Source organism: Apus apus, chromosome 1 (genome assembly GCF_020740795.1).
Source record: "Apus apus isolate bApuApu2 chromosome 1, bApuApu2.pri.cur, whole genome shotgun sequence".
Taxonomy (NCBI): Eukaryota; Metazoa; Chordata; class Aves; order Apodiformes; family Apodidae; genus Apus; species Apus apus.
This window is the reverse complement of record NC_067282.1, coordinates 141444587-141458893: the sequence shown is the minus strand read 5'-3', so window position 1 is coordinate 141458893 and position 14307 is coordinate 141444587. Positions and strand designations below refer to the sequence as shown.

The 14307-nt window shown below is 47.1% G+C and overlaps 1 protein-coding gene across 1 annotated transcript in view; it reads right to left on the bottom strand.

Annotated features, from left to right (window-relative positions):
* The window catches only part of CACNA2D4 (calcium voltage-gated channel auxiliary subunit alpha2delta 4), a 135946-nt gene extending 133516 nt beyond the window's left edge, over positions 1–2430 (bottom strand). The window contains exon 1 of the mRNA XM_051641026.1: positions 2324–2430. Coding sequence (XP_051496986.1) covers positions 2324–2430 — 107 coding nt within the window. The remainder of the gene's footprint in view (positions 1–2323) is intronic.
* Between the last annotated feature and the right edge of the window lie 11877 nt (positions 2431–14307).

The window sequence follows — 14307 nt, the reverse complement described above, 5'->3', positions numbered from 1 at the left end:
ACACAGGACTGTATCCACTCAGGTTTTTAGTATCTCCAGAGATGGAGACTCCACAGCCTCCCTGGGCAGCCTGCTCCAGTGCTCTGTCACCCTCAATGTAAACAATTTTTTCCTCATATTTAAATGGAACTTCCTATGTTCCAACTTGTACCTGCTGCCCCTCATTCTGACACTGGGAACTACTGAGAAGAGCCTGTCTCCATCTTCCTTGCACTCACCCTTCAGATACTTATACACATTGATAATGTCTCCCCTCAGCCTTCTCATCTCCAGGCTAAAGAGTCCCAGCTCTCTCAGCCTCTCCTCATAAGACAGATGCTCCAATTCCCCTATCATCCTCATCACCCTTCTCTGGACACTCTCCAGTAGTTCCCTGTCTCTCTTGAACTGTGGAGCCCAGAACTGGAAGCAGTATTCCAGCCGTGGCCTCACCAGGGCAGAGTAGAGGGGAAGAATGACCTCCCTTGATCTACTGGCCACACTCTTTATTCAGCCTAGGATGCCACTGGCAGCAAGGACACACTGCTGGCTCATGGATAATTTACTGTCTATCAGGAATCCAAGAGCCTTCTCCTCGGAACTGCTTTCCAGCAGATCCACCCCTAACCTATATTGGTGCTTGGGGTTCTTTCTTCCCAGGTGCAGGACCCAACACTTGCTCTTATTAAACCTCATGAAATTCTTTTCTGCCCAACTCTCCAGCCTGTCCAGGTTACATTGAACGACAGCACAACCCTCTGGAGTGTCAGCCATCCCTCTCAGTTTTGTACCATCAGTGAACTTGCCGAGGATACACTCTGTCCCCTTGTCCAGATCATTGATGAACATGATGAACAAGACTGGACTGAGTATTGATCCCTGGGGGACACCACTGGTTACTGGCCTCCAACTTGACCCTGATCCATTGATCACTGCCCTGTGAGAGGTCAGTTGCCTGTATTGGTGAGCACATCTGCAAGGGTCTTATTGGCACTTGCTGAATACAAAACATTTTCTCAATCTCAGGAAAGGGCTTGATCTGACTTTGATTGGTTTAGTGGCTGTATATCCTCCTGAAACCCAATGGCAGTGTGGTCTCCTCTCCAGACCAAACTTCTGTCCTGTGCAGACAGACCTACTCCAGCTCCAGCCAAGCTACCCCACAACAACTTTTACCAACCATGGTGCTGACATTTTTAATCCTTAAGGGATTTAACTTGCTTAAATCAGCTTAACAAGGTGAGGTTTTTATAAACTGGGTTTACTGAGGGCTGTTAGCCTCCTGGCAAGCTGCCAGGGGGGCTGCACTGCTGGTGGGGAGCTTTTCAGCAGCAACTGTGCCAGAGGAGCTGCTCACACACTCCAACACGCATGCGGGCATGGGTGCCCTGCGCACCCGTATCTAGAAAAGTGCATAAAAAATTCCCTGCATGTGCACTAGCACCCCAAGCCGAATGCAGTGCATGCACAAAACATGGCTGCTCATACTTTACGTTGCAGTTCAGCTTATCACTTGTATACTCCAGAGCTCTGGGAAAGGCTGTTACAGCCTTGGTAGTAAGATGGAGCAGGAATAAACAACAAAAGGTGCTGTGGCATCTTTTCTTCTATTTAGGTTCCCACTACTAACATCGCCTGACATCCACACACATGAATAAACATGTGTGCACGTATTACTCAGACTGTGTATGTGCTTACGAAGGCTTTTTTCAGCCATCAGTATACCAGAGCAGCTTCCAAGCTGCAAACCTTGCCCTGCACCCTCTGAGTCTTGTGTGTGTTGAAGCGATATGTCTTCCCTCAAGCTCCTCATGCGTATGTCTCCCACTGCCAGGTCCTGACCAGTGCTGTGTGTCCCCAGGGTGTCCCTGGCAGGCTGCAATCCAGCAGCATCTGCTAGAACTGCTCTACTAAACTGGGGAGCTGCTAAACTGGGGCTGACGATGTCTGCCCCTGTGGCTGAATCTCCACAAGTTCCACCAGCGGTGGGTTTTTTACGAATATGTCTTTAAACTGGTTTTGCCTTCTGCTGCCCGGTACATTAAGGAGGGCATTAATAGATGTCAAAGTGCTTAACTAAAGCAGATGAGTATCATTGCCCTGCTTGAGAAACAGGGAAAATGAGGCATTGCTTCTGCACCAGACCTGGGAACTGAATTTGTGGCTCCTCTCCCAGGAGCCACAGCCACCACTGTCAGGAAATGCCACCCCCCTGCAGCAACGAAGCCTGCACCGGCAGTGCCTGCCGCTGCAGAGGAGGCACTCCCACCCACCTGCCCATGCCCCCTGGAACTGCCCAATCCACGCCAGAAATGCCCCACACCAGCGAGAGGGAAACACTTACGTCTCCAGTGGGATCTTCGTCTGGGCCCTGGCAGAGGGCAGGAGGCAGAAGAGCCAGAGCATTATCCACAGGACGGCCCAGGGCCCCATCCTCCACGTGCCAACCATCAGCAAGGGGACTGGCCGGTGGGATGCGGGGGGTCCCCGCCCTTCCTGCTGCCCTGGGGGGGCTCCCACGCAGCCCCTGCCATGCTGCCAGGCTGGCTGCCCTGCCACTGCTGGGCTGAGCCCCGGCGTGACCCCGGCTGCCTCTGCCCCGGGGAGGTTGCTCCTGCTGCTGGGCTCTCTCAGGGGTCTTCAGCACAGGGCAGGTGACCAAAAACCCACTGGGGACCCTTGTGGGTGGGCACCTGCAGGTGCCGTGTGTCTCCGTGCCCTGAGGAGCGGCCGTGCCGGGAGGCAGCTCCGTGCCGGGAGCCGCAGCGGCTACGTAATCCCCCACCAGTCCCTTAATCCCCTTGCCGAGCAGCAGCCGCCACAGATTTAGGGAAGTGGAGTGGGATAAAATCACTCAGGATTACTCTGATTCCTGAAGACGGGTCTCGGCTTCTCCATCCGGAGGTCAGGCCATGGCTGCTTTAAAGGGGTCGCCTCCACGTGCCTGGGAAAAGCCCCACGGCCTTTGGTCCCTGTCCATCAGGCCTCCCTGTTGCACCACAGGATGCTGGAAGGTCACCCTGGTACCATGTCTTCCCTGAGGGAGGACATGGGGATGGGACCAGGAGCCTGGGGTGCATGGCAAGTTCCTGCAGGTACTGGTGGGTTCGTGTGGTGCTGCTGTTTGGTGCTGAGGGTTTGCACAGGACTGAGGAGGCCAGGCAGAGCCAGTGCCTTGGCAACATCCAGTGTAGGTCCTGCAGAGGTGTTTGTCCTCCAAGCCACGTCTGAGGACCTCACACAGGTGAGAGAAGAATCACAGAATCACAGAATAGTCATGGTTGGAAAAGACCTCTGAGATCACCAAGTCCAACAACAACAAAAAAAACCCAACAAAAAACCACAACCAACAAAAATCCAAAAAACTCAGAAAAGCAACAAACCACAAAACTCCACAAAACCACACCCCAAAAAACACACAACACACAACCTACAATCTCAGCCACTGGAGCATACCCTGAAGTTCCTCATCTACACATTTCTTCAATACATCCAAGGATGGTGACTCCACCACCTCCCTGGGCAGGCTGTTCCAGTACCTGACCACTCTTTCAGCAAAGAAATGCTTCCTAATAGCCAATCTAAAGAGGAAGCAAAATGGGCAGTGGGAAGCAAAAATGGCATGAAAAAAAATGCTATCCTAATGTGAGTGATTATTTATTAATAGACAAACCTCTCAGTTGGGGCAACATTCAGTTGCCATCCCCTCATCTATATCTGGAGACCAATGAATCAAAGGAGCCCAATGGCTGAACTTGATGAATAGCAGCAAGTAGCAAACTGCACACTCAGATGAAGGGCACACTATATAAACTCATTATTTTCATGAGAAGTATGAATTATAAATAACTATAGATACAGCAGTGGAAAGATTATAATTGACTAGAGTGACCTGTTGAACAGCTTTACTCCATGGCTATGGATCAACCTGTTTATGAGAGCATCTTCCAATCATCTTTTGCACTGTTACAAATGGCTTATTTAATATCAAATGTAGAACCACGATGGATTGTTAGGTTTCTTGTAAGGATATGGAGGGGAAAACTGGCTGTCAAAACACTGAAGCAAAGCTAAGGAACGTATTATAGATGCATTACTGAGTGCCACGTTGGTGCTGCACATTAAATGGGATAATAGAAGCTGCAGAGAGTGAAGGGAGTAAAACCATGGAACATGGAACAGAGGATAAATCATATGATGAAGAGGCTGACAGCCTAGGGTGAGTAATTAAGTAATTACAGGAATAACTCACCTCAGGATAGGATGTTTTCGTCATTTACTACAATCTTTACTCCAGACTGGGTAAAGCAGAGGTTGTGGGTCTGAAGGGCAGAAATTTCCAAGTGTGTGCAAAGGGTTACACAGGAAGGTTGAAGTGGTTCTTTCTGACCTTAAAATCTACAATAAATCCATTTCTACACACACAAACACTCTAGAGACAGTGCCTTCAAGGTACCACATGGCTGTAAAGCAAATGCCACCAGCAGCAGATGAAGACAACAAGCAGATCAGATCTAGATCTTTGTAATGCATTTCCCGAACGGCCAAAATGTGCTGTATTGTCTTGCCCTGGAAAGGCGTTCATACAGACCCAGGTGGCACCTGGAGGTGAGGACAGTACAGAGAAATGTCTTCCTCCCAGAAATGCTCATTGCAGACAAGGGGTTTAGGGTGTTGCCTAAGGAAACAGAAGAGTTGACTGCCCTTAAACTGACTTTGGCCTCATGCTGCTGTGACTGGGGACTATGGTACTGCTGCCTCCTCCTTCCTCTGCAGCCTGAAAAGAGGAGAAGCCGTCTCTTAGGAGGGGCTAGGAAGACTGACCATCAAGGTCTAATTTCTCCATGTTTACCAGGATTAAAAATGAGGTATAGGGTCCAGGGTGGCAGGCTTCCTTGTCTGGATACACCTGGGAAGGGATTATAGAAATTCATTTTCTGAAAAAAATCTGAAATGAGATCTGAAGGCAAGAGATTCGACGTTTAACACAGCATTTTTCACTCCACTCTGCAAGGAGCCATAAGCAAATACTGCGAGTGATTTTTGCAGGATCTTTTCAGGAACCCTTCCAGCGACCATGTGCAATTTGCAGCTGGGACCCAGTTTAATCCACATGGGTTCTGGCAAGAGCCCTTGTCTGGATGTGTTTGGAAAACTCTGAAACACTGATAGAAAAGGCAATGAGACACAGCAACAAGCTGAACCAGGAGATCCAAATCCCGTTATTTGGGTTTATCTCATTTACTGGATATATCTCGCTTAACCCCTTAATGATCTAAAGTTACAAGGGAGTGGGATTTGAAGATGAAATGAAATTAGCATGGAAAACTGAAACACCCCAGGTGACTAGAGGGCCTTTAATGGGATTAGAGTGCATCCAGATACTTCTGCAGAGCTCAGCCACCACAGTGTGCCAGCACAGCTGGAGCACGGGGAGGAGATTAACGATGGCAGAGTCTGACTGGGGAAAAAGAAAACAAATCCTATGAGAGTGAATGCAAATACATAATGAGGAGTGTGAATTTGAGGGTGCAAAAGATATGGGGTGAGTGAGTACTGCAAATTGGAGCTAAATTTGGAATATTCTGGGGGAATAAACAAATGCCAGTGTGATTTTGTGCTGTGTTCGCTGTCAGGGGGAAGATTTACCAGCTCTATACATTTCTGGTTTGACTAGAACCTGAGTTCAGTTTGGATTATCTTGTTATGAGAAGATATTGGCAAATGTCAAGACCAGCCAAAGAAGAAATATAATGAAAACACTGGTGTATGAGGAGTGTTTATTAAAGACAGTAGAAATCCTCATTTGTTTAATGCAGTCATGTGGTGACCCTGACCTGGAAATGCTTGAGCAGACTAACGTGTAGTCTTACAGCAGGAGAAATAGGAGAACGGGGCAAAACGAACAAAGGGGAACTCTACACTGAGCATCAGAAAAAGCTGATTAGAAAGACGTGCCAGGCATGGCATAACCTCTTGAAGCAACCTCTCTCCTTGCAGTGCTGGTCAGCAAGGCACATTTTGTAAGAGCCAAATATCTCTTTGTTAAGAAGTCAGCTGGAACAAGGGATACAGCAACAATTTTGAACACAGTGTGCTGCTGTGGCAAAGAAAGCCAACAGCATGCTGGACTGCATCAACAAGGGCATCACCAGCAGAGATAAAGAAGTTGTCATCCCACTCAGTGCTTGTCAGACCACACTTGGGATACTGTGTTCAGTTCTGGTCACTACTACACAAAAAAATGAGAACAGGCTTGAGAAGGTCCAGAGAAGGACAATGAAGATGATCAAAAACTGGGCAGCCTGCTGTATGAGGAGGGGCTTGGAGATCTGGGTTTGCTCAGCCTGGAGAAAAGAAGGCTTAGGGGAGACCTTATTGCTGTGTTCCAGTACTGAAAAGGCAGCTACCAAGAAAATGGAGATTCCCTTTTTTGCAAGGAGTCACATGGAAAACATGAGGGGTAATAGGTGCAGGTTACTCCTGGGGAGATCCCAATTGGACATCAGAAGAGAATTTTTAACTATGACAACAGTCAGTCATTGGAATAATCTCCCCAGGGAAGTGGTGTATTCCCCAACTCTGGACACTGTTAAGACTCAGCTTGACAAGGTGCTGGGCCATACAATTTAAACTCTGTTCCGACCTAGAAAGGTTGGACCAGATGATCCTTGAGGTCCCTTCCAACCTGGCATTCTATGATTGTATGATTAAGAGTCTTCAGTTTTGAGGTGATGAAGAGCAGATGGGACAGTGTCTCAGCCTCCTCAGGCATCAAGCTCATTGTAATGCTATTCCTGTGGCCAGGAGGTTTATTGGGCTGGAGCTGGTCACCAGAGACATTTCTCCATGGTGCCTGTGTTACTGATCTCCCAGGTGGCTCATGCAGTGAGGCAGGGGTGGTCTCTCCTAAGTTCTGGGTAATATGAAGCAGTGTCTCAGGGCCCACATGAAGTGAGCATCAGGGTCCTTTTTACACTGTAGGTATCAGGACTGGAAAAGAGGTTGCAGGAGATCAGCAGTGACTTGTTTTTTTATTCTGAAGACACTTGGATCTTGCTATGTGCCTGCTAGTATCTCATACCTCAGAGCAAGTCTCTGCTCCATTATGATCCTGAACTTAAAACATTTGGGACATAAAAACTTAATAAGAATAATTTGCTTGGTTTTGGATAACTTGAAACAAGGCATGATGGGAATAAACTATGCAGTCTGGTTCAAGGCAAATGCGTTTGAGATCATAATCTTGTGCCTCTTATTATCTCATGACAGGACTCCTTAGATACGCATCTGGGTACAAAAGCTCCTTTCTCCCTGGTCAGACATCTGATTGTGAATCTGCTCTCTCAACAGTGTTTGAGCTCATGTCTAGTTTGGCAGATAGGAGGACGATGTCTCTGGCCTGCCTGAGTAGGTTTAATTGTTCCTTGGGGTGTTCTGGAAAGCAGTCGTGCAATGTTTTGCCAGTACTAGAGAATTCGATCTCCCTGTCCCAGCAGCTGCCAAGGAGGAGGGGGCCCTTGCCAGAGGCAGCAATGGAAAAGCACTTCCAGTCGTGGCTTTACCAGCAGGCCAGGCAAACCTCTTCTGATGAGATTTCAGTGCTGTGGTGAGTTAGCACTTGCAAGCTGAGTTTGCAGAGGTGTGGGTTTCAATAGCTGAGTGGGGCTGGGGGAGACGGGCTGCAGGCTTTCTTCTGCACAAGTGCTGATGCAGCAGGTTGGCCCCAGGCTGGGAGATGGGGAGGTGTCCCCACTGCTGAGCTCTGCCCTCCCTCCCAGTTTGGGCACATCTGTGCAGGCCCAGCTGGACTCCTGGAAGATGCTGGTGGACCTTGCTGTTTGATCTAGAACTGGGTCGGCTGAGTGACTGGCAATGTGCCTGAGACTGGGGAAGTTTGGGCTGATGAAACCTGAAAGATGTGCACCACTTGGTGAGCACAGCCTCTCTGAGTGCCTCTTTGACACCACAGCCACTGTGGGAAAATGATACCTCCCTCACTCCCAGGTATGTTTTGGGTTAAATTAGCTGCTTTTAACACCTTCTGGGTACAGGGGAAATGCTTGAGACAGTCCAAAGCTGCACATGGAAGAAGGGTCCTTCTGCCATTGGAGACCAGGCTGATGAGTGCCAGTAGTCACAAGGAGACCCTGATAGGACTCTGTAGAAGAGGCACACAAAAGCCTGTTTACCATGAGAATGCACCTAATACCTGGTTACCCGATAGCTCATTAGGATCTTTGTAGAGCAGGACAGATTGACCCCTAGTGTAACACAGGGGTGGACATGCAGTGGAATGTACAAGCACACCAGCTGACACATAAGCAGGCATTATACCACTGGCTTTCTTAATTTCAGGTTGCCTCAGAGGCAGTGAATAGTGGAGGAATATCTGGCCTGCAGAGTATCATCAGACATCAGCAGGGTGGCTCAGACCAAATGTGTCCTGCTAGACCCCACATTCCACCTCAGTGCTCTGTAAATATCTGCCTGCAGACCCATTCATCTACAAGCCTCACAGTCTCCCCGTTGTTTATAGAAGCAGCCACATAGGTGTCATATTAATTAATGCCTTCAGCTGGTTACTTTGTCTTTTTTTTTATTATTTTTTTTCCACAGCTCCTCTCTAGATTTAGACTTGTTTAAACACTACAAGATGAAAAGAACATATTTTATTTATTTATTTATTTAAAATTTTTTGCTAGCAGAGTTTTAAACTCTGATCAGGCACAGTGTTCTGAGCAGCAGGAAATTTAGGGCACAGAGGGAGACACCAAGGGAGAGCACAATGCACAGGAAACAAGGAGCAGTGAAGCATCTTCCCACCTTCTCTGAAGGCAAGACAAGAAAAAGAAGAAAGAAGAAAGAAAAAAGAAAAAGGAAAAACAAAAGTAAGTGAAAGCCAATGCTCGGTTTGGGGAGAACCATGAGCAGGCTGCAGCTTTCCTGGGTGGTGTTGCAAAATCACCCAGAGTAAAAATGAACTTTATCCTAATCTCTCCACTACCAAAGGGTTAAACTTAATCTTTTGCATTTCAAGTCCATATGACCTGAAGGAAGTTGATTAGGAGGAAGGGAAACCCTATTTTAAAAGAGATTATAAAGCCTTTTGTGATGAAGTGGCTGCACAAGAACAGCTTTTTATAAGAGAGGAGGCTTTGCTTCATGGGGGAGCCCCAGGAATTATGGTGCATCAAGTGACTAAATACATGATGCCACTTATTCTGCTAATCTCCATGGCTGTAAACACTCTTGACTCAGTGTGCATCGAGCAACATTGTTTATGTTGCCAAATCCTTTGCATTAAATGCGTGACACGATGACCCTATGCAAAAGACATCCTACAAATACCTCCTTCTCCCCACTCACTGTATTAATAAAGATTCATGATTTTTCAGGGTTGTCAGGACAGAGGTATGTGAGCCAAATTAGGGTTGCTCCAGCCTGGCTGAGATTGAAAGGTGAAGAGTTGCCCGCTCCAATGTGTTCCCCTGTCAGGGTCAGCAGAAGTGGAGGGCATAGAGATGAGTGACTTGCCTTTGTGGTCTGATGTTACTGCTGCCTCACCAATTTGCTGCAATCCTGATCAGGATTTATTAAGTAACAGCTGTGGGGTGCTTTGGAAATAACTGGGTGCTCTCTAATCCCCTGCTCTCCTGCAAAAGGAGACAGCGTGACCTCTGGGGCCGAGGACTGCCTTCTTGCTTGCAAGTGACCTACAGGCCAAAGCAGCAAACCACTCCACTTCCTTCCCCTCCCCTGATTTGTTTGGATCACATTGCCAGTGGTCCAGGGGTTGGACCGAGCCCACAGGGTGGTTTTATCTGTTCCCCAGCAATGGGGGTGGGTCAGGGAACGAGCAGAGCTGGGCTGCAGCATCCTGCAGACTTCTCTGTAGTGATCCAGGCATTAAACATCTGCCTGTCAGGAAAAATGGCATCAATACAGATGAGCTGACTATCTCCAGTGTAGCATCTGTGGGCCACAGGCTCTGCAGCTGTAGGCTTGCACAATATATACAACAGTCATGCCTGATCCCTGGGGAAGCTGCTGCATCCTACTGTGAAATAAATAAAGGGCAATGTGTAGGCAGAATGACTTTTAAAATATTTTTTATTATTATTATTTACATTTTTTCAAAGGTTTCCTGTTAATTTTATTTGTTTCACTGCTGACACGGAGTGCCCAGGCAGATGCTATTGTAAAAATGTGTAACAGAATTGCTGGAATACTCAGAACTCAATTAAAAATCTTAAAAGTTTGATTATTGTTTTTCCTTCCTTTTGATTTCACAGAAGGGAGCAGCTTTGCCAGAATTCTAGGTCACAAATTATAACATTTCATGCTTTTCTCCTTTCTAAACAGCACTAATTTTTTCCCTACAAAAATCAGAGGAGACCAGTTTCAGTGTGATTAAAGAAAAAAGCTGGGCTTCTGGATACATTTTACCACACATTGATGTAGGTGTAGATAAAACCCGTCCATTCTTTCATGAATATTAATGAAACATGTTTTGTGATTTTAGGCACCCATCAATTGTTATTAAAAATACCCTGACAGCTTTGAAGAAGCGAAAAGGATGGGGGGAAGGGTCTGCAAGGCTTTCCACCTCAAATTAACACCAGTTTGCAGCAGTTTGTGTTTGGCTCCACAATTACTCTGCAGTGTGAACAGCATTTCCCTGACCTACAGCTGCTCAACAGGCTGATGGGGAATGGTCTTCAGCCCACCCAGGCCCAGCAGCACTGGCACTGTCTCCTTTTAACCTCTGGTAGCAATTCCAGTCCCTTCCCATCACCCTAAATTGCTCCCAAGTCCATAATTAGCTCAGTCACCTGCCAACTTCCATAACACACGCAGTCTTCCTCCCGTCAACATCTGACAGCATCTCGCCTGGCGAGCGGCTTTCAAAGAGATTTCCCCTCCACCCCAGGGCTTTTCATGCTCTGAGCCTGCCCCAAAAGGATGAAGATAGAAATCATGTTGTCCCCAGAAGGATCATTAAATGCCTTCTTTGATTTCCCTCAAGGGGCACAAATGAGCTGAGGAAGCACATCAGTGCATTTCTTGCTAGCAGTTTTTGTCCATGTTTTTAACCATCAGCATGGGATGAGAGAGCCAGGAATCCCCTGCGGTGGCTGAAGTCTCTTCAGGTTGCAGGCATCTTCTCCTAACATGGGTGCTGACTGAAGAGAACCTCAATTCCCCAGGAGAGAGTGACCGATGAGGATTTAGCCTGGTCTAGGAACATGTGTTATGAGAGCACATGATCTCTGACTGCTGGGAGGTGTAACAGTGTGCAAAGCAGGTGTCTGAAAAAGTCGGTTTCTAGCAGCCTTGCTTATTCTGCTTCCTCCTGCTGTTGTCAACATCTGGGCAGTGCAAGGGATGGTCAGTGGAGAGACAGGGATAGCTCAGCAAACCATTTGCTTGGGTGGGGGGCAGAGCAGTCTTCACCATACATGAAATAAAACCAAGAACTGCATTCAGTGCCCACGACAAAAAGTGGAATTTAGGATTACCAGAGCTATAGATAATAAATAAAGAAATAAATGCATATTTAAAAGGAAAAAGAAAAAAAAAAAAAAGGGCAAAAAAAATTGAGTTCTAAGTCATTATATCTGTCTAAAATAATCTGCCACTTAGTAAGGAAGCATTCCAACTGCCTGCCTTCTGGTTAGAGCAGCATCGAAGCTGATGTTAACATCTTTCTGAACCAGAGGCTCCTGAAGTTTCAGACAGAAGCCAAACAGTTGTGTCCCAAGGGAGTCCTTCGCAGGAAATCTGATGTGCATAAAATAGGCAGAGTAGCACTGAAATCTCATTAGTAATGGTTGCTTACTGCAGCTCTGACCTTAGCTTAATTCGTTCAAGTGATGCTGGAGCTAATTGGCATTCTCAGTTTGGAGTGATTTATTTTTCTAGCTGCAGTTTAAACCTGAATCTACTACACCAGGTCTATAAATCCTCTAGAAAGAAAAAAAAATACCTGGCTCTTCTTGTACTCTAATGTACAGTTTCACAATCTGACAGACACTAAGCTGCTTTATGTCTGCATAGGGGCCAAAATGTCATAGCAGGCAGTGGTGGAGTGGGTGTTGCAGCTCACATGCTGGTGGAGCACTTCTGGTCTGAACACTTAGAACAGTGATTAGACTGAGATGTCTTTGTCCATTTTCAAAGGACTACATTGCAAGAAATGAAGACCACACCTGAGACAATGTGATGGATGGAACCAGCAAAGCTGTTCTGGCAGTGCTGGCCCAGGAGCTCTGCCAAATGATGGTTTGAAAGGGCAGGTCCCCATGGTGGCTCTTGCAGGGTATGTGAGAGCTGCACCTAAGTGGGAGGGAAAGGAATGGCAGTCTCCCAGCACATGGGGCCTGCCACGCTGTTGGTGGTGTCTCTCAGGAGAACCCTGGACAGAGGTCTGAGGCATTTCTGTGGTAGGTGGGACATGAGCACTCTCAGCTGAGCAGCTGCAGCTGTACAGAGGTGGTTGCAACCCGGCAGCAGTGGCACACTGTGCTGCACGGGGGTCTGCCTTTTCAGCAGCAGTGGTGTGTACCTAGTCAAAATTAGCATATCAGGCAGGTCATATTCAAGTTTCTCCCTGCACTTTCTAGCTCCATAAGACTCTATCAGCAGCTGAGTGTCACCTACCCATGCAGAGCTCAGTGCTGGAGGGAAACCATGACCAAGAACAACAGCTGGATTTTACCAGCCTTACAGTTATCTGCACTCCATCACCAAGGCACAGGGCCAGCCATCTCTGCCAGGATACTCCACCTGCTCTCCCCTTCCAGCAAATTCCTCTTACTCCACTTGCACCTCCACTGTGCAAGCTCCAGGGGAATTCTAGACACTGGCTGGGGCAGAGTGGCATGCAAAGCCAAAGACTCAGCACTCCTCCTCACTCCCTGGAGATGTGAACAGTGTCCAGGTCTTAGCAGACTATGCTGTGGCTGTGGTGAGTGCTCAATTTCTGATGAGCTTTGTTCCATCTTTAAAGGGCCATAAGCTCCCACTTGTCCTCTACAGGCTGTCCAGAGCTCTGCTGATTTTTTTTTTCCCCGTGTGCTAATGTTTGGCTTCACATCCACCAACAGCTGCTTTCTCCTTGTCTACCCAGGCAGAAACAGCAAATGCAAGGGTTATTCACTTCCAAAGCTTTCCCTCCTAGGATGATCTCCCGCAGCAAAGGGCAGGCTGTTGTTCTTTCTCATCTCACTGACGTGAACATCTGTTCAGGGAGATCAGGAAAGAAAGGAGCTCACTGATTTCACATTCCTCCCAAAATGCTGGGGGAAGGCCAGTATGCTTTTAAATACTGCATGCTGCTGGTCATACCCAGGCTAGAAGATGAAAGAAAAAATAACCTAATGCATCTGGAACAAGATGGAAGCAGAAGAGGTTGATATAACTAAAACTCCTTAGAACTGGTTGCTTAGGAGAGCTAGGAAAGCTGACAGGCTAGAATAGCCATGGAACCCTTTTTGTGCTGTTTGGCAGAAAGGGCATGGATTAGCTGAACTTATGACAATGCTGCACATGTTAACAAAGTAGAAAATTGTTATCAGCACTAGAAAACTGTGAGTTGTGCATGTGGCAGTTCTAGGCCAATAAGGTGTAGAAACAAATGCAGAGACTGTCCTTGAGAGCACAAAGTGAGCTCCATCTCTGTATAGACAAGGTGAAATGTTGCTGTGTGCAGGAGCCAGGAAGATACTTTATCACCCACCATGGTTTTCAGCATTGCTGACCAGCACTATGCTGGGCCATGCATGGATTTTCTCTGAAGCATGAAGGCTAGGGTGGCAAAGGAGAGGGCCAGAAACTGGTCTTGATAGCTCAATAGTCCAACCTGTTCTGGCAAATTTGCATTTGTGGGAAATTGCTAACACATGGGAGGTTTTTCCTTTTCCTTTCTCTATGAAAATGGACTTGTTATTAATTCTGGTCTTTCCTGAAATGCCAGCAGCAATTGCTTACCCCTGGATAGACTAAAAAAAAAACCCTTTAAGACTCCCTTCAGGCTGCTGCAGTCACCTGGCAGAAGAAAAAAATTTCTGATGAGGGAGCACAACAGCAGCTTTGTCAGCAGCACATGGCAAATCACATCAGAGACTCAAGAGCAAAAAGATGAGGGAAGAGCAGACATTAATGGGACAGGAAGGATAATGGGAAACCTGCACTGACTGGCCTCTTTAGTGTGGGCTCTATCACACAGCTGAAAAGAGTACATTGTGGAGCAACAGTAATTTATTTTTTGATCAATAGAGGAGTTGCATATGAAAATACTGTCACTGATCAGTTCACTCCTGCTGG